Source organism: Prionailurus bengalensis, chromosome A1 (genome assembly GCF_016509475.1).
Source record: "Prionailurus bengalensis isolate Pbe53 chromosome A1, Fcat_Pben_1.1_paternal_pri, whole genome shotgun sequence".
Lineage (NCBI taxonomy): Eukaryota > Metazoa > Chordata > Mammalia > Carnivora > Felidae > Prionailurus > Prionailurus bengalensis.
The window spans coordinates 111,529,310-111,548,676 of NC_057343.1; the positions used below are offsets into that span (position 1 = coordinate 111,529,310).

The 19,367-nt window shown below is 55.8% G+C and overlaps 1 protein-coding gene across 1 annotated transcript in view; it reads left to right on the forward strand.

The window, feature by feature from the left end:
* Positions 1-3,331: 3,331 nt before the first annotated feature.
* TCF7 (transcription factor 7) overlaps positions 3,332-19,367 on the forward strand; it is a 31,971-nt gene continuing 15,935 nt past the window's right edge. The window contains 3 exon segments of the mRNA XM_043587865.1: positions 3,332-3,598; positions 3,764-3,830; positions 4,333-4,457. Of these exon segments, the coding sequence (XP_043443800.1) occupies positions 3,347-3,598; positions 3,764-3,830; positions 4,333-4,457 (444 nt within the window). The 5' untranslated portion in view covers positions 3,332-3,346.

Here is a 19,367-nt window from a genome sequence, read left to right on the forward strand (position 1 = left end):
AGAGCTCACCCACCATTCTGTGGAAGAAGCCCATAGTCACTGTGTGTGGGCCCAGAGGAGAGATGGTACAGACTGAAGTGTGATTCAAGGGAGATGCTCTGGGCCCTCCTGCCTAGCAAAGGGCTTGAGCCATCTTATATGGACCAAGCAGGGAGATTCCCCAATCCTCACGCACCATAAGCCACCCAGAAAGCCAGGACTCTATTAGTAGCAGCTCATTCATCAGCATTTGCAGAAACCACAGAGCAGATAAAAACCGCACCCCCCCCCCAACGGGACTTTAGAGGTCATGACGGAACACTAGAGTGTGGTAGTTAGAGTGTGGGCTCAGGATCCCGCCACTGTCAAGGTTTGGAATTCTGATACTCTCACTTCCAAGCTCTGAGATCCTAGGTGGCTTATTCAACCTGTCTGAGCTTTGCTTTCCTTGTTCATGAATGAGGAGAATAGCTCCTATGTCATAGGATTTGTATGATGATTAAATGAGATAATGAGTGTGAAGCTCTTGACATGATGCCTGACACACAGCACTCAGTAAGATGAAGTCATTGAGAAGATGATAATAATGACGATGATGATGCAATCAGTGCCAACCAGAGAAGGGGCTGCTGAGGGCCACACCTGCCTTCTGCCCTTTGTGGACAAGCATGAACTCCTTTAACTCTCTACCGCTCTGAGCCCTAGAGAGCTTTCCAGGTCCAGATGAAGTCTGCCTCCTCCAGGAAGCCCACCTCACCACCCCAGCCACATTGATTTCACCATATCTGAGCTCCTTCTGCCCATGGTCTGTGTAGATAAGTCACCAACAAGCTTGGCTCTCATAACTTCTCAGCTTCTCAAGCAGTGACCCCTGGAGAACAGGACCCCCTCCACTGTCTCTCCCCTCTCCACAGCTTGAGTCCGGATTAGGTACACACACAGTCGATTCTCCCTAGAAGTTATTCAAGCTAATTTCAGTGTAGCTGTAGATGTCTGATACTCAGCTGGTTTGTCCTTGCCTTACTTCTCCTCCTCACTTCCCTATTCTCCCCGCTCACCTGCCTCCTCCCCTGGTTCCACACCGCAGGGCAAGAGGTTAAAGCCATGACCTTGTACAGCAGTGGTTCCCAGACTTTGGGATTTCACAGCTCTATAAAATGTCCAAAGAGTTCTGGGGTGGGGGAGCGAATAGAACGGCCCAGTATTTCTTTTGCCAAATAAGAACATTTTAAAAAATCAATTTTCACCATTATTTTAGCAAAGAAAAGCTGTTTTTTACACCAAGAAAGCAGAAAATCCATAATCTCTGATTAAAAGTTAATACTTTAAGCTGAAAAAATTCAGCCTTATTGAGAAAAACAAACCACCTCACTGTTGCCCTGACTTCTCTCCTTTCTCCATGGACTGGAGATAGCAACCCCCACTGTTCTATGTTCACTCATGGGTCTGGGGACCTTTTTGTCCTGGAGGAGGCTCCTGCTAAGCTGGGATCACTCTCAAACGCAAGAGGACCCCCAAAGCCTTTGAGTTGGGCAGATTCATCTTCCCATACAGCTTTCCCAAAGGAGGCTCATCCAAGCCAGATCCTATAACCTCAGAAGCTGAAGTGGGGGAGGGGGGGCATGGGCCCCTCCTCCTGTACCCTTTCCCCTCCCTACTGGGCTAAGACTTGCTGGAGCCTCCCCCCAACCCCCACCGCCCAATGGGGATAACGTGAGACAGTAGCAAGCTCACATCCAGAAACGGAGACTGGGGGAACATAATGGGCAGGACCTTCTCCACATCTCCGTCGCCAAACTGAGCACTAGTAACCCCCAGCCCCCAACTCCCGGAAGGGAGGAAAAGTGGGCACTCCAGTCGTGAGGTAGGAGGCCGAGCCGCCCCGCTGAGCGGGCGCAGATAGAATCTGAACGCGGAGAAGGACGGCCCTGGCTCTTTGATCCGCAGCCAGCCAGGCTGGGCCTGGACCGGGAGGGGCGGGGCGGCCCTCTTCCGGCCCCGCTTTGCGCTGCTGCCAGGGGTCCTGTGGGGCTCTGAGCGGGAGAGGCGTCCAAGACACCCTCCCTCCCTAATACTCTCTGCCCCTGTGCTCTCGGGAGAGGTGGGAAAGTCTACACTGAATCCAACTCAGAAACCTGCTGGGGGCTGCGGTTCACTGCACAACGATCCTAAAGGATCTATGTTTTAACCAGATACAGTGGCCGAGACAAGGCCAAGCGTCCTGTGGAGGCCCGAGTGGACATGACCCCGGGTGCCTTGTAGATGCGATGGAAGCCGGCACACGTTCCCGCGCTCCTCTGGCTCTAATAGAGCCTGCTGCTTGGATCTTGCGAGAGTCCGCCTGCGTCAGGCTCAGGGTCAATTGGCCCCATGGGAATGCGACTTCCCGTGTTGAGTTGCTTCGGACGACCCACCCCTCGTCGGAATCCCGCGGCCCACGTGGCTGCCCAATGCCTCGCATCCCTGCGCTGCAGATTCTAGGCGTGGAACTTAGTTTGGAGGGAGGGAGGAGTGGGGGGCTGAAAGATCGGCACCGGGTTTGGGGGATCCTTCCTCCTCGTCCTCTTGGCTGTTCCACGCCTCAGGGCTGAGAAGCACGTCACAGGGTGTAATGCATTAGTACCGCATGCAACAGGCGCTCAGTAAATGTGTGAGGGGCATAATGTTTGTGTTCGCACTGTATGTGGGCAGCCTGGAAGGAAGTCCCAGATTGGTTTAGGGTTGCAGAATAGGGCAGAGAATGGGACTTTGAGGAACCTTAACCCTGCCAGCCGGTGTTGGAGAACAGCTTCGAACAGCCTTCAACCTCTAGAAGTCCCCATTTTCAAGCCTTTGACGTACTGGCCGACGCAATTCACACCTTGGCTTGCGTTCCAGGTCACCCCCACGGCCTAGGTGGATAAACCTGGGCGCAGAGCGGGGAATCCCATATTGTAGGTGAGAAAGCAGGGTCAAGAGTCTCGTTCAGGGTCCCCGCGTTTCAGAAGGGTGAAGCCTGTCGGACGCTTCACAGCTACGCCCGCGAGAGCTAGCCCTTTAAGATTGCGCGCGCGGGTCGCGTCCCGGCCTCTCCGAGGAGAGGAGGGGCGGGGCGGTTGGCCACGCCCCCTGTCCGCCCCGCCCCCGGCGTCCCCGCCCCGCCCCCCGCACTGAGCCGGCGGCGCCTTTGATGTTCGGACCCGCCAGCTCCCGGAGCCGCTCAGCCTGGCGCCCGCGCCCCGCGCCCGCAGCCCGCCCAGGCGGAGTCAGCCCGCGCTCCGCCCGCCGCGCTTCGGGCTCGGAGGTCCGGACTCCGGGCTCGCCGCCTGCCGGGCCGGCTCCGCGCCCCGCACTCCCGCGCGCCGCGTCCCCGCGGGCGGAGCGCACCATGCCGCAGCTGGACTCGGGCGGGGGCGGCGCGGGCGGGGGCGACGACCTCGGCGCGCCTGACGAGCTGCTGGCCTTCCAGGACGAGGGCGAGGAGCAGGACGACAAGAGCCGCGACAGCGCCGCGGGCCCCGAGCGCGACCTGGCCGAGCTCAAGTCGTCGCTGGTCAATGAGTCCGAGGGCGCAGCGGGCGGCGCGGGGGTCCCTGGGGCCGGTGCCGGGGCCCGCGGCGAGGCGGAGGTCGGGGCCGAGGTGAGCGCCGGCCCTAACCCTGCGCCTCTCGCTCGCCCGCCGCCCCCTGTGCCCGGCTGGCCCCGCCCCGCCCTCCCGGTCCCCTGGGGTACCCATCCCTCAGACCCCTCCTGCCCCGGGCCGCGAGCCCCGCGCCCCTCACGCCCCCTCTGGATCTCCCCGCAGGCTCTCGGGCGGGAACACGCTTCGCAGAGACTTTTCCCCGACAAACTTCCAGAGTCTCTGGAAGACGGTGAGTTACCGCCCGGTTCCCCTCCAGCCGCTAAGGCCCCGGTGGGAAAGGGGGTGGCACAGAGGACGGGGGTGGCGGGGGGGTGCACCCCGCTCGGCAACTAAAGGAGGCGGCAAAACCGGGGGGTGGGGTGGGGGCGGGTTTCCCGGGCGCCGCCGGGCTCGAGTCACTTCCGGTGCCCTGACCTTTATAGGAGTAAACAGACCCCCGCCATCTCCGCCTCCCCTCCTGCCCAGGTGACTGACTAATCCCCAGTCTTGAGGAGAAAACGTTGGCCCAGGTTCCTTGGCCGGCGGGCGGGCTGGGGGTCAAGTAGGGGCCGCCCAGGGGAGGCCTGGACGCTGGGTCCTTCGTCGGAACTCGGTAGCGAGGCACTCCCGGCGCTTTTTTTTCTCAAGTCCCACTTGAACGGGACCCCTCGGCAATTCTTACTCTGGAGAGCAGACCCCTCCGGCCCTGACAGCCCGGGCGGGCGCGTCTGACCCAGCTGTGGTTTTTCCAGGCCTGAAGGCCCCGGAGTGCGCCAGCGGCATGTACAAAGACACCGTCTACTCGGCCTTCAATCTGCTTATGCACTACCCACCCCCTTCGGGAGCAGGGCAGCACCCCCAGCCGCAGCCCCCACTGGTAAGTGGCCCCCGCATCCCGCAGGCCTTGTGCCTGCTACCTCCTTGACCAGGTAGGTGAGGCATGGGCAACAAGTGTCTTGTGCCTAGAACAAAATAGATAAGTGAGAACTCTTTTCTGGTGTCTTTTCCCATATACACCCAGTGGGATGGGAAGCAGGAGAACTTTGCTGAAGGAAGGAGAGACCGCCCTAGGCACCCCTTACCTCCAGCTGTTGGCCTTTGTCCTCCCAGCTTGCTCACAAGCAGGTGCAGGCCCTGTCCTGATGCTAGGTAATGCCAGGGTAGAGTCTTTTCCGAGAATTTTTGAGCTGACACCATTCCCTCCCCTCCTGAGGTGCTGGTGTTCTGGTGTGGTCTGAACTGTGAGCTTTGCAGTTGGCCTTTTCCCGGAGCCTGAGCCCCAAGCCTGGGTGTTTGGAGGAATGGGCAGAAATGCTGGTGTGCTTTAGAGCTCCCGGCTGTGCAGGAGAAACAGACTCTACTCGCTCTGTCCTTCTTGCCATGAATGCACCCTTGCCAGAGAAAGACCACAAATGCAGTGTGTAGAAAGTAGGTTTTTATGAGGCTGGTTTGCTTTCCTATGCACCAGGAAGGGCCTGCAGAGGTGTTTCAAATCAGTGGTGTGGGTAAGGGACCTGTTGAATGATTTTGCTAATTAAATATATTTAAGTGCTTTGAAAGATTCCATGATCGTTACAAACCATGCTTTTCTGCCTCATTGGTACAGATGACCTGCAAGGTAGAAGAGCCTATTCTGAGTGCATTGGAGCAGTACAGCTGCACTTAAAAAAAAAAAAAAAAATTGAGATCAGTGTTTCAGACTGTCCTCAGCTGGCCTAAATCAGGGGTGAGATTAGAGGTCCTACAGTACACTAAATGTTTGGGGGCTTGGGGCTGCAAGTGGAGGCCTCGTGCAGGAGGGGCCGGCAGGTAGGAGGCTCACATGGCTAGTGGAGGTCACCCTGAGGGAGGAGGGTGACTGCTGGGCCATTTCAGATCAGAAGTGAGGAGAGTTGGTTCTGAAAGCTGTTTTGATGCCAAAGCCGGTGGGAGGTGAGAAGACAGATTCTTCTCCCCAGAAACCCAGAATGGAAAACCTGGTAAACTGTTGACTCTAGAAATGAGCTCCTTGGCCCTTGGACTCCCCATTTTCTCAAATGCAGAAGGAGCGTGATGGTTGAATGGTCTCTCTGCTCTAGAGTGGCTCCAGTCTCTGAGGTGTTTGCTTCCTTCACGTCTGTGAGGGAGGCGGTTGCCCTTTGACCTCACCATCTCAGGCAACACCTCTTCCTAGAGACCTCCACCCTGCACCAGCAGATGCTTAACATAGATTCTTTTTGGGTCTCCTACAACGGGTAAACTCTTAGGTTTTGGGGTCAAGTTGACATAACACAGCACTGCCAAACCACCGGCAGGTGAATTGCTTGGACAGGGCGCTGTGGTCACTGTGACAACCATGACTAGACAAAAGACCTAAGACCAAGAACAGTCCTAGGAGGGCAGGCTGCCCTCCAGCCTCTTGTGATTTCACAGTGCTTCAGGAAGGCGGTTGGATTTCTGTGATCCTTTCATGGCCTGCGTGAGTGCGAGAGAGCCCAGAGTGGGAGGGCCCCCTTCTCTGTAAGGGTGTGGTGATGGGACCATTTGGTCTCCTTTAGCTCACACTGGTCAGAGTGTAGGCGGACGGATGGCCAACTCCAGCAGTCAGGATTCTTGTTGGGGGGAGCGGGGAGAGGGGGGTGCTGAAGCAGGCACATCACTCTTCCCCTAGCCTGGGTCATTTGTTTTTTCAACCTCGGCATCTTTCTCAAGCTACAGCAGATGCTTTTCTGTGTGTTATACCCTCTCCTGTAGAGGTAAGTCCCCTTGTCCTCCTCCCCACCCAGCTCAGCCTCCCACTGCCTGGCTTCCGGGAACATGGGAGGAGGAAGACAAGGTCTGGAGTTGACTTTCTATGTGCTGGTATCAGCTGTTCCATGGGGCTGGGAACAAGGACAGAGGCATGGGCCTAAGTTGGGGTCACACTGGGTGAGGAAGATGTACATGAATACAAGGGAGGAGCCTCTTTTAAGCAAACCTGATAGTTAAAAATGCATAGCAAATAGAAGTAATTGTTGGTGTTACCCAAAAAGTTGTTGGACATTTAAATTAGGGCTGGTTTTAAAAGCAAAATTGATTGACTCCGTGTTTTGGGAACACATTTATCAGAAAAGATACCCTTACAGTGGGGCAGGAGTCCATTGTAGGGGCCCTGAGGAAGAACTGCCTTGGGAGGTTTCTTCCCAAGCTCTGCTTTCCTGAGCCCATGGGACAGATGACACGCTGCCCAGCCCCTGCCCTTGAGCCTTAGAACTAGGCCCCCTGCCCGCTTGGCCCCCTCTGAGGGAATCCAAGTGGTCACCAGTTGTGCCGAAGAGCTTTTAAGGCCAGTTGCTTAACCTCCCCAGACAGTGGGGAGAGCCCATGCTGGGGTTGTCCTCTGCGCATGAGTGAGTAGCTACCATGTGGGATGCCTCAAAGCATGCAGACTCAAACCTTGCCAGGAGCGATGGACCAAATGACCACCTCACAGCCAACTGCCAGTGGGGAGAGGGGGATCTTTTACCTAAAAGGGTGCTTCTTTTTAATACATGGCTTCTTGTGAATTCTTGTGAATTCTCCTTTTGGGAAAGGAGAATTGGTCAAAGTTTATTTCATGGCTGATGTTTGGCAGGCTTCTAATGTAAGCCTGTAGACAGTTCCTGGCCTAGACCAGTAGCCACGGCTTGTTTTTTGTTTTGTTGGCTTTGTTCTGCTCTGAGATTGGGAGGGGGAAGTGGGAGGGCCAACTCTGGGCCTGGCTTTAAGGGAATTCTGGGATGAGTAAGGCTTCGCTCCCTAGGGAAACTCAGATTCTTGGATGTGCGTGACTGCCAGTCTGGTGCAAATCCTCTTCTCAAAAAGGATAGGAAGCCCCGTTGTTCTTGTGGCCCCTTCCATGGCTCCACTTGGAGTCTTGGGCCTGGAAGATTGCTGAGCCTTTTGCCATTTAGATGAAGTGTCCAGAATAGGCAAATCTTTAGAGATGGAACATAGATGAGTGGTTGCTAGGGACTGAGGGAAGGGGGGAATGGGGAGTGGCCGCTAATGGCTATAGCGTTTCTCTTTGAGGTAATGAATGTGTTCTGGTATTAGATAGTGGTGCAAGTTATACAACCTTGTGAATATGCTAAAAGCCACTGAACTGTATACTTTGAAACGCTGAATTTTATGATATACAAACTGGATGTCAATTGAAAAAACAAAAAAACAGCTGAGCCTTTTGGCTCTTGCAGGGACTGGGGTCTGTTCCCCTGTGCCTGACCTCCACGGCCATCCTGGTGTCTGTGCATGCCCCAAGCCAGGGGTCAGGCATCCGTTCCAATGTTGGGGAGCCCAGTGGAGGCAGTGGACTCTTGCTTGGACTCCTGACCATGGAGCTCACATTTCTGGACTCCAGGGTCTGGGGTTAGATGAAAGCTGTGCTAATGAGCCCTGGGGGGATTAGGAGGTGCAGGTTTGAGCAAGACTTGAGCAGGGGAAGGAAGTGCTGCTGACCCATGGCCACTATGTCCAGTGAAGCTCTACAGAGATACACTCAGCCAGCCCTCTATAGCCTCAGAGAGAGGGAGCCAGTGGGCCTTGCTGGGGAGGGTTAGTGATGGTTGATCACCAGCCCTGATTGGAGTGAAGCCTGTTAGGAGGAGTCTGGCACCAGGCTGGACACCACATAGGTCACAGCCAGCCTTTCTGTCTCTGGGAATGCCTCGCTGAGTAGAAGAGACAGATGAACAGACTGGAACCAGGCCCTGGTCAGAGGAGTGCTGTCTCAGAAGGCCCTGCTGGGGCATCTTGGGTGGAGCCGGCCCTGACGTGGGTGGTGGGCTGTGGAGAAGGATCTGCCGGGCAGCTTTCTGAAGGTGCAGAGTTGGCCACCAGATAAGGACAGGGTACTTGGGCTCCCTTCCAAACATGCCATATCTCCCACTTCTCTACCTCAGTTGCCACCCTAAAGCCCACACTGTCGCCGTCACTCACCCAGAAGGTGGTAATGGCTGCTTCCAGCCTCTCTCTGCCTCCACCTCGGCCCCCACCTGAACCCATGCCCTCACCCCCAGTCCAGGTTCCACATAGCAGCCAGGCATCAATCAGATCGCATTTCTTGCCTGATGAGACCCTGTAGTGGCTTCCCATTGCTCTCAGAGTAAAATCCAAACCTCACACCACAGCCTGAGTGCCTGGGTGGTCGGCCTCTGCTGACAGCCCCTCCTTCTCATCGCCATACTCTATCTCCATAGATAGGTTTAGTGTCCTGGCCTGTTTTATACCCATCAGGTTCTTTCCCACCTCAGGACCTTTGCACTTGTTACCTCAGCTTGGAACTCTCTTCCCTAGCTCTCATGTAGCTGCCACCTTCTCATTCCTCATTTGGGGCTTAATTCAAATATCACTTTACCAGAGACACCCCCTGTGAATATCCAAGTGGGACCTCTGTCATCCTCCCAGGCATCAGCTGCCTTACCCACCTTGGCAGTTCTTCAGGCCGTGGTGGTTGGCATTGCTTTATGATGTACTTGCTAGTTATGCTTAGACCAAAGGCAGCCCATCTGCCAAAAGTATCTCTCAGCTTTTGTTTCCTCATTTGCACAATGGGGGTGGCGAGTCCTCTTCCCAGAGTTGGAGTGTAGACTGGAGGCAGCAGTGCCAGGGAAGTGCCCATGAAGGTGCCAGTGTGCCCTGGGCTTGAGAGGTAGCGGTTTGGTTGTGAGCGGTCCCTTCTTGCTCTCCTGGCTCCTCTGGGTTAGTGGTGGCTCACTGGTAGGCCGGACATAGACTCATGTCTGGAGGACCGTATCTCTACTTTGGGCCTCAAAGCTCCAGGAGTCTGAACCCTGGGGGCCGGCTCTGGGGCGGGGACTTAGGTATACAGACCCATTGCTTGCTGCCCTACCTCATCTAGGGATTCTTAGGAGGGGAAGTACCATTCTTGGAGCCGGGATGGGAGCTCTCACTATTCACTCTGTCCTGAGGTCCTCTCCTGCTACCTCTAGAGATTTATCTGAAAGAGGTCCTGCCTCCCACAGCCATGTGAAAGCCCTTTATGTAAGATGTCTGGGGCTTAAGCTGTTTTGTCAGAAAAATAGGGAAAAGACCCATTTGTTTCTTAGCCTCCATGCCTCGCTCAGACCTTTTCTCACACGGTCAGCCCTGCATGCACCCCCTCATGTCTTGACCCAGTGTTTCCCTTTCCCCTGGTGTGGGGGTGCATTTTTGCAGGCCCTCAGATGGTGCCCACATATAGCATCTGTGTCATCCCTCCTGTAGCTTCTAGTTTGCTCAGAGCTTGCCTTCATTACAGCAGGAACGATGATGTGTACAAATCATTTCTTAGTTATTTTTTGATTTTTTTCCTGGAGCAGTACATTTCAAGAGAGTTATGGGGTCAAAAAGGAGGAGGAATCAGGGGCACCTGGCTGGCTCAGTTGATAAATCATGCAACTCTTGATCTCGGGGTTGTGAGTTCGAGTCCCACCCTGGGGGTAGAGATTACATAAAAAAATAAAATCTTAAAAAAAAAATGTAGCTGGGGCGCCTGGGTGGCTCAGTCGGTTAAGCATCCGACTTCAGCTCAGGTCACGGTCTCGCGGTCCGTGAGTTCGAGCCCCGCGTCGGGCTCTGGGCTGTTGGCTCAGAGCCTGGAGCCTGCTTCCGATTCTGTGTCTCCCTCTCTCTCTGCCCTTCCCCCGTTCATGCTGTGTCTCTCTCTGTCTCAAAAATAAATAAAACGTTTAAAAAAAAAAATGTAGCAAGAACCATAGCATTTTGCTCCTCTGTGACCCCAGTTTGCAGCTTGTTCCTTGCAGTGCCTAAGTGTGCAAACCCCAACATGGAGTTTCTTCTTTGTTGTTGTTCGTTTAATAGGTTCATGGTGGGCAGTGGGACTTCAGAGTTCTTTTGACTTGCATTCCTTCCTGACTTGGAAGGCTGTGTGGTATTGGCTGTGGTGTTTGGAAAATCTGCAGTCGCACCCAAGGTGCAACTACCTTCAGGGCGCCCTTTCGCTGCCTTTCAGGTCCAAGACAGCAGCACCAAGGAGGTTCATCCCAGAGACTCTCGCCCTACTCTATCCCCAGGGGCTGGAGTTAGAAGACTGCCTGCCCACTCCTCTAGCTCGGCGGGGCGTGGGGACTGACCCAACCCTAGGTGACCAACCTAGGCCCAGGAATTCTTCATCCCACTGTACCTGGGTCTCACCACGCCAGTTTCCATAGCCAACAAATGGGGATGTTCCTACCAGCTCTGCCTACCTCCCCACGTGCCCCAAGACAGGTGTGAGTGGGGTTGAAGAGGGGAGGGCTTGGTGGTACCTTCCCCGAGACTAGCAGCTCGTGGCCTCTTGGTTTCACGAGACCATACCCCACCCCTTGCCTGTGCAGGAAAAGCGGTTTAGCTGAGCTCTGAGAAGGGGCTGCAGGGGCCCTGGTTGCAAGTCAAATGCCTGCTGAGGTCAGGCTGGATTAGGGTGGGTACAGCTGCATGAAGGGATAGGGGGATGCCACCGCCTCCCTGTGAGCCTCCTCAGGCAGCTGTGATCCTGAAGCCATAGTCACACTCTCTCATGCCTTGTGACTGGCTGCTTCCTGCCACTGTGTACAAACAAGACTCTGGCGGAGGAAACAGGTGTTTTATCAGGTCACAGGGCTCCCCCTTCCCCAACAGTATAGTGCACAGATCTTTGGGTTACTATCCTCCTTCTACTGGTGGGGACAGGAAGGCCAGGTCAGGGAAGAGATCTATCCAAGGCCTCTTAGAGACATGGAGAGGGAGGGCATTGTCTGGAAGTTCCACCCTCGAACACTGTATCTGCCACTCTTTGGCCAAGAGGCCCTGAGTAAGTTACTTAACCGCCGGGAGGCTGAGTTTCCCCATCTAGAAATGAGGAGAATGAGGGTTCTGACCTCCTTGGGTTCCTGGGGCATGGAAGGAGGCACTCACTGTATGTGGGTTCCTGCTATGTGGCAGATGTTGTCAGTGCAAGCACTGGAGTGAACAGCTCTTGCAGAGGGTGCTGTGCCGGGTGGGTGGAGCACTTCTGAAGCCTCCACGTTTGCTCTTCCTCAGCTCAGCAGCCAGCCCCCCTGCAGCAACGTGGAGCATAGCTGTCCAGCCTGTCTGGCCTCATGGCCTCAGCTGGCCAGTGACAGAGTGCCTGCAGTATCTAGAACCCTGGTTCCAGACCCCAACTGGAGTTTCTGGGCCCCTGCATGCTTGGCCTTGGCTTAGCAAGAGGGGTGGCAGTCTATACCCTCCCAGAAGATCTCAGTCCCAATGAGATAGAGATGCCCTCCGGGGCATTCACAGCTGGCTTTGAGGTTCTGCCCAAATTGGATGAAGGGCAGTGAGGAGGGAGAGGCCAGTGGTGGGCAACCCGGAAGGCTTTTTGAGAGGTCATGGTTGCAGCTGGCTGGGACCTGCATAGGTGAAGTGAGAGAACGCTCTGCGGGGCAGGGTCAGAGCAGAGCAGATCAGGAATTAGTATGTTCTTGGTCATTGGAAGGGTGGCCCAAAGCCCAGGGTCTGTGAAGACTACAAGGTGAGGCTGGAGAAGAGCCAGCAGGGAGGACCCAGCAGGTGACCTTGATATGCAGGCAGCTCTGGTCCCAGAGCCTAGGAGTGGCTGGTAGGCACATGCGTGTGTTGGCAGAATGAAGAGCCAGGTGGTGACCATTGGCGCATGGTTTGAGTTGGGCATGGAGGGGGAGGCAGGCAGAGCCAGCAGCTGGGGCAGTGTGGATGCTGGGAGGCCCAGAGCTGATAGGCAGAGTGCGAGCAAGGCCAAGGCAGGGTGTGGGCTTTGGGCAAGGGAGACCCAGCATGCTGGCACATGCAAGGCAACAGAGACTCAGGGGTGGAAGTTTCCATTTTCATGTCATTTCATTTGTCTTTCAGTCTCTCTCTAGAGTCGTGGGTCCAGGGTCTTGGTCCCCTGTTTACTGAGAGGAATTGAACCCTAGAGGTCAGGTCCCTCAGCACATTGGTGATGTAGCCACGATGTAGAGAGCGCCTCTTACCAGCATCCTCTTAAAAAAAATTTTTTTTAACGTTTATTTATTTTTGAGACCGAGAGAGACAGAGCATGAATGGGGGAGGGTCAGAAAGAGAGGGAGACACAGAATCTGAAATAGGCTCCAGGCTCTGAGCTGTCAGCACAGAGCCCGATGCGGGGCTCGAACTCACAGACCGTGAGATCATGACCTGAGCCGAAGTCGGACGCTTAACCGACGAAGCCACCCAGGCGCCCTGACCAGCATCGTCTTTAGCAAGACTGTGAGGCCCCAGCAGTCTAGGGAGGGTCTCTGAGAATCCAGGACATTGTTAGCTTCTTCCTTCAGGCAGTTTGATGCCTGTTTACAGGTCCACGAAGCCTGGGGTTTGGACCTGTCATCACCTCCCTCCCTTAAAAAGATGTGGCCCACACCAGCCTTAGCATACACAAAGTCTCTGAGCTGCAGCCTGGGTGGGTTTGTCGTGGTCATAGCGTTGTTTCCTGGTGCTGCTAGAACCTTGGGCTCCCCTTGGCACAGTCCCCTCATATGTGAGGGATGGTCCCTGCTGGGTAGGGGTCATGGCCAGGTGCAGAGCCAAGATGGGTGTGAGTCTGGCCCTCTCCTGTGGGGAAGCTGCCCATGGGAGTTTGTCCCACGGAGGTCGACTGCCTGGGCTTAGGCAGTACACTCGGCTTTACCGCCCTGAGGAAGATGGGCACCACAGCCGATCCACAGCCAGAGTTCTCTGCAGGGCAGAGGAAGCAGACGTTCTGCCAAGTAAGCTTGCCTTACCCCTCACCCCTCCCATTAAAACAACCAGTTGTTTCTCTGTCCAGAGACAGGAAAGTTGTCTGGGCCCTACACTATCTTCTTCTCAATGACGAGTGTGTGGCTGAGGCGTGGACAGGCAGGACGTGGCCTGCCCCAAGAACAGTGAGCTTTGGGGGTTTGCGTAGTTAAGCTGCCCCAGCCCACCATATCCGGGAGGGCCCACGTGAGGCTGACAGATTCCCCCCTCCCAGAAAGCCCAATTACCCCGTGAGGGCAGGGAACTGTGATGGGCAGGGAAGCCAGAAGGCAGGCCCAACTTTTCTCCTTGCTGTGTGATCTCCAACAAATCTGTTAATCTCTCTAGGTCTCAGTTTCCTTCTCTCAGTCAAGAGTGGGGATCCCTGGCCATGAAGGATTGCTGACATTCAGATAAGTGTTGGCTGGAGACAATTGCAGCTCAGGTGGGCGTCAGGTGGGGCTTGCTGGGCATTGCCAGGACTGCTCCAGGGCCAGCTTCCCCATCAGGCAAGAAGGTTGGGAGGGACAGGTGATGGGAGTTCAGGCTGAAGGCATTCTGACTAACTCTGACCTGGCTCTGGTGGCAGAGGCCCAGCCTCCCGATCTGCTGGGCCGCCATCTGAAACGCATTACCGATGCTTTGTAAACTCTACATCATTTGGCCACATGAAAGCCTAGGATCTAAAAATAGCCACTCCCAGAGGACGCCCCGCATTGGTGGGGCTCAGCTGACCTCCGCACGCACACCCACCACCGGGCCGTCTTCCTTGCCAGGGAGCCCCGACTGGCAGGGCCACACCCACCCACCCTCCCAGTGTGGGCTGCTACTGCCTGGGGCCACTTTATCTGGGCACAGATCTGATCCAGCTGGTCAAAGCTTCAGGCCTAGAGGCTTTACCCGGGGCAGAATGTCTGGAGGAGCCAGGAGGGAGGCAGCTGAGGTTGTGTTCATGGCCCCGGGACCCCTTTCCCAGCCCTGTCACATGCCTGGAATGGCTGTGGGAGGCTCATTGGGAAGCCAGCAGAACCCTCTTACAGATGAGAACACTGGGCCCCATGCAGGGGGAACATGGGAAGGCGGACTTGGCCACTGTTAGGTGGTGGACAGGAGGGCTGCTGGCTGATGTGCTGGCATTTTGGAGGTCAGGGGCCTACCCAGGGCCCTGTAGTGTCTGTGGAGAGCCAACCCCAGCAGGAAGGCAGGATGGCTGTGGATCTCCAGGCTGCTATGGTTGACTCTTTGCCCTGCTTTCTGTGGGTTCCTTCTCCTTATGGTCTCTATGACCAACTGCAAACCACTCTTTTCCCTAAAAATAAACATGCTTATGGGATTGGGGGAAGCTTTGTAGCTATCAAAGGAAATAATAGGGTGTTTAAGAAAATTACATTGCGTTTTAAATAACCAGCATGAAAGTCATTAAGTTTGAAGTTTCATTCAAATCAGATGGCTCTGTGGCTGGCCCAGTGGCCAGGCAGGCAGAGGGTGGGTGGGCCCTCAGGGATGCAGAGAGGCAGCCTGTGGAGAGATTTGTGCCAGCAGCAATGAGGTCTCTGTTGGGTATAGCCGGGGTCCAGGCAGGGCGGCTGCTTCGTGTGTGCCAGGCTGCGGCAGCCTCCCCACAGCGTGCTGGCCGGCTTTAAGCATTGTGCGGGTGGGAGCTGCCCAGCTGTGGTGGGCAGCCCCATGGGTGGGGCTTGGGGGGACCGTAGTCCACAGGGTGTAGGGACAGACGATGCTGGGATTGCCGAGCCCACAAGGGGTGATGGCCATGTTGAGGTGGGGTTTCAGGGACGGTGGTTTGGATCAGAAAGGGCTGGGGAAGATGTACTGGGCCAGGCCCATATCTGGCCTCCTCGCTGCGGGGATCTCAGTGCCCCACACAGGGTGTGACACAGAGTAGGTGCTCAGTAAATAGTTGTTGGGAGAATAACAACGGCGACAATTGTGTATGTGTTGAGAACTTCCCGAGTGCCAGGTCTGTGCCTGGGGCTTTCAATCCCAGTATCAAGGTCCTTGCATGAAGCTGAGAAAGTAGATGCTATTACTGCTCTCATTTTACAGATGGGGGATTTGAGGCTCAGCGAGGTTAAGAACATGCTAGTGCCTGGTATCAGGGCTTGCACTTAGTCTGTTTTACCTCAAAGCCCATGTTGCCCATTGCTGTGCTCCTTTGCTCTCAAGTGTGTGGTGATGGGGGCACTTCAGGCCTCCAAGCTGAGTGGTACTCCCACTCCTGTTGTGTTCAGGACCTGAATCCAGCTGGATTCTCTGACCCCAAGGACAGACTTGGCCCTCAGTGCCCCTCCTGGGCATGACGTCACAGCTCTGGGCCTGGTCAGGGATGGATACTTCCCTCCTTGGATGTTTGACAAGGCAGGGCTTTTAGGACCAAAAGGGTTGTGTTTCTTGGTTGGAAGCAGGAGCCCAGGGTTTCCAGAATAAACATTGCCCTGGAAAATGTTTCCACATAACAGTTAAGATTGATCAGGTTTGATGCCTGGCAAAAGGATGCGGGATGACGCTTAACTGTCCATTGGTGGACCCCCTGTTCCATTGCTGGTCCTAGCTTAGGTTGGAGCTCACTGTTGGGTGTGTCTGTATCAGGTGCCCTCCTCTCTGTGACGTGGGGTTGGGCTGGAGGGTGTCCTAGGCCCTGAGTCACTGGGAATGGGCTGACTGAGGAAGCTGAGGTGTCCCTGGGGGTGTGTTGTGTCTGTTGTCATTGTGTCGTCTCACACCGCACCATGGGCAAGCCCTCCCGGGGCATTTTGAGAGCAGTTTTTTCTTGGATCGCCGCCCTTCTTTGCCTCCAGTCCCCTGGCTCTGGTCACTGAAGGCCGGTCAGGAGCTCAGCAGTCTGGCCTGATAGCAATCAGGCAGGAGTCCAAAGGAAGTCAAGGACCGCGGCCCCAGCCTGGCACAAAGTTTGGCTTTCCTGAAAAGCCTTGGTCTTTTTTTCTTTTATTTTGTTCCTTATTAATTTAATCCCAACATCAACCCCGTGAGATGTGGACGGCCTGCAGATGGGGAGCCAAGGCATGGGGAGACGTGCACCTTAGGAGTGCTGGTGGAGTGATTTGAACCCAGGCATGTGTTTCCTGCCCTTACCTCCATGCTCCCTTGCCTCTTAGACAACATATCTGTGCACTCCTTTTTGAGAAAAATGGGTTTTATAGCTCCACCTGGGTCCCCTTGGCTGCCCCTATCCCCTCCCTCCCCACTCCTCACCCCCTCGGAATTTGGTATTTCCCTGTCTCCCATGTATTTTTATTCTGTTACACCCAGGTGAGTATCTGTAAGAACTGTTTGGTGTGGTTTTTGGAACCCCCTAACTAATCTCATTAGGGGGCTCCGCCTTCAGAGGGCCGCTGTGGCAGGTGGAGCAGCCCTGCCCCCCTCCCTGTGCGGACCCTGGGCCTGCAGGGCTTGGGTGTGAGCAGCGAAGCCTGCAGCAGCTCCTTTCCGCTCTGTGCCTTGTTTCCCTTTGGATAAACCGCTGGATTCAGTCCAGGCAGAGCCCCAAGGGTCTTAATTGGCAGTAGCTGTAAAAGTTAGACCCAAATGAGCTTCCTGACCATGGCCCCAGGGCAGGACTGTCCTCCTGGGGCTGGTACAGAGAGCTAGTACAGACCAGAGACCTCATCTTGTCTTTGCTCCTCACAAGCTGGTTTGAATTCATCAGAGTCAGAAATGCAGGGCTGAGGCTGGGGACAAGATTTCCAAGTCTCCACCCCCGCCTGCCTAGGAGGTACCATCGCCCTCCGCCTTTCTGGGCTCTGCCTAGGCTCTCCCGCCTCTCCCTCCTGGGCAGTGCCAGGCCCTCATGAGAGCCACCTCAGTTGCCAGCAGCTATCCTTACCCCCTGATTTCGCATGTGGAGGGATGAGCACAGGCCAGACCCTGTGGGGAAATGACCTCTCTCATTTCCTTTAGTCATTGATGACTGAGAAACTGAGTCACCTCCTGTGAGGACAGGGTGAAGACATCCTTCATACAGGCTAGGTGGAGGTCACAGCCATACCACTAGTCGTTTTGTGCCAAGAAAGTTTCTTGGCAGGGTGTTAACTGGCAAAGTCAGAGATCCCAGGTCCCTATGGGCTGGAGGTCTGCGTGGGGAGACCGAGTGGGGGAAAGGGAATCTGGGGACCACTGGGTTCACATGTGCGGTCTCCATGCTGGCACACTACCCCTGGACTGTGAGGCCTCTCACAGAGTGGTGAAGATCTCTGGCCAGGAACCCCAAAGGGCTGGATTCCAATCCAGATCTGTCGCTACTTGCCATGAGGCCTTGGGCAAGTCGTTTAACCTCTCTGGGCTTCCCTTTCCCCATCTGCAAGACCTGCACGTGTCTTAAAGTGACAAGGAAGACTGGTCAGACTCTGGTCAGGGAGAAGAACTCAGTGTGCTGGGCATACAGCAGGCTGTTCCTAGTGAGGGCTGCCATCTCTAAATCCGCATCTCTGCTCTTTTCTTCCTGCCTTTCCTACACAGCCTGTTGGTTTTGCTCCTATGGGGAAAAACATCCTTGAACTCCTCTAGTGCCCCTTCTGCAGAGCCTTGCTTTCCCTACTGCCTGAGCTCTGAGATTGTCCTGGCCTGCCTTGGCCCACGGTGGGCTCCTGAACAGCTGGGCACTGAAGAGGAGCTGGCTAAGAGACCTCCCCGGGCTGGGAGGGCCGAGGGGGCAGGGATGCCCAGCCCCAGGGCTGCTGTAGAGTCCCCACATACGGTGTGTCAGTAGCATCAACTAGCAGCTCAGCTGCAGCAGCTCCCGGAAGCTTATATTTTCCTCTAAAAACATCCTGTCCTGAGGGGCGTTCACCTCAAAGAGGAAGAAGGAAAGCGCAAGTAAACGAATGCATAGAAACCACTGGAGGCTGTGGGCCAGGCCACTCAGCTCGGTGAGGTTCAGCTAGCTCTGAGGGTGCCTTGGGGCCAGGCTAGGTCTAGAGCAGGCCTGTGGTTTGCCAAGGCCTCATGCAGGGACTCCGGTCCTCACCTCTGCTGTGGCAAGGCCCTGTTATCTGATGTTGAGGCCGGGCGACTGGTAGACTGGCCACACGCACCTGGCAGGGCTCTGTGCAACCATGGCAACACACCGTGCTGGCAGGTGGGACCCAAGCCTCCTGGCCCCCAAGGGTGTGGCCCAGCCACCCCCCAGGCCTCCAGCTCAGCTGACCAAACGGCCACAGCTCTGTGCTCTGAGGCGGGTGTCTGGCACAAGGCGTCCAGCACGCTGTGGGTGGGGAGCTCGCCGGCCGTCCTCTGGAGAGCACCATGTCCTGGGCAGTAGGGCCCAGAGCGGGGGCTGGGGATAAAACGGCATGAGCCCTGCTGGGGTATATCTGTAGAGGGAGGGTCTGCAGGAATCCACAAATCCGGGCCCAGTTGATACGTAGACAAGTCTCCTCTGGAAAGTCTGGGGGGGTTTGCTTTCTTCTGGGACACTCATCTTCCAGGTCCCAGGCCTTGAGGGAGCTTCCCACCAGCAACTGGCCAGACTCCTTGGGACTTAAGCAACCACTGGTGCTGGACAGTGGGTCCTAGCTCCACACACAGGTCTGAGGGAGCTGTGGGGCTACCTGGTGGGCCCTAGAGCTGGGAGAGGAACCAGGAGGAACTGATTGAGGTCAGAGTGTATGCTCAGGGCCAGGCCCTAGCTGGAGCCTGGCTCTTGACAGTGTGAGGGAGAGAAGGGAGAGCTAAAGGGGGCTCTGAGCACGGCCAGTGTGTGGAATTGTGCAGGGCCGCTGGGCCACGGAACTGAAGCCCAGGCTATACTGTATCAGTAGCCCACCTTTCTGTCCAGTCAGCTTCTGCCCAGGAACGAGCATGAGGCTTGAGGTGTGGATCTGCCACTCCTGTGGGCTCGTCCCCACTGGCCTCTCTCCAGCTCCAACACAGGCATAGGGAACAAGGAGCCAGGAACTGGGTGACTGCAGTCGGCTCCTTGGCGGATGAGTGGGTGGGGCACGCAGAGGTTATGGAGCACCAGGGACTCGAGAGGCCTTCCCTCTGCCGAGTACGGAACCTGGACAGGTGGAGATGACTA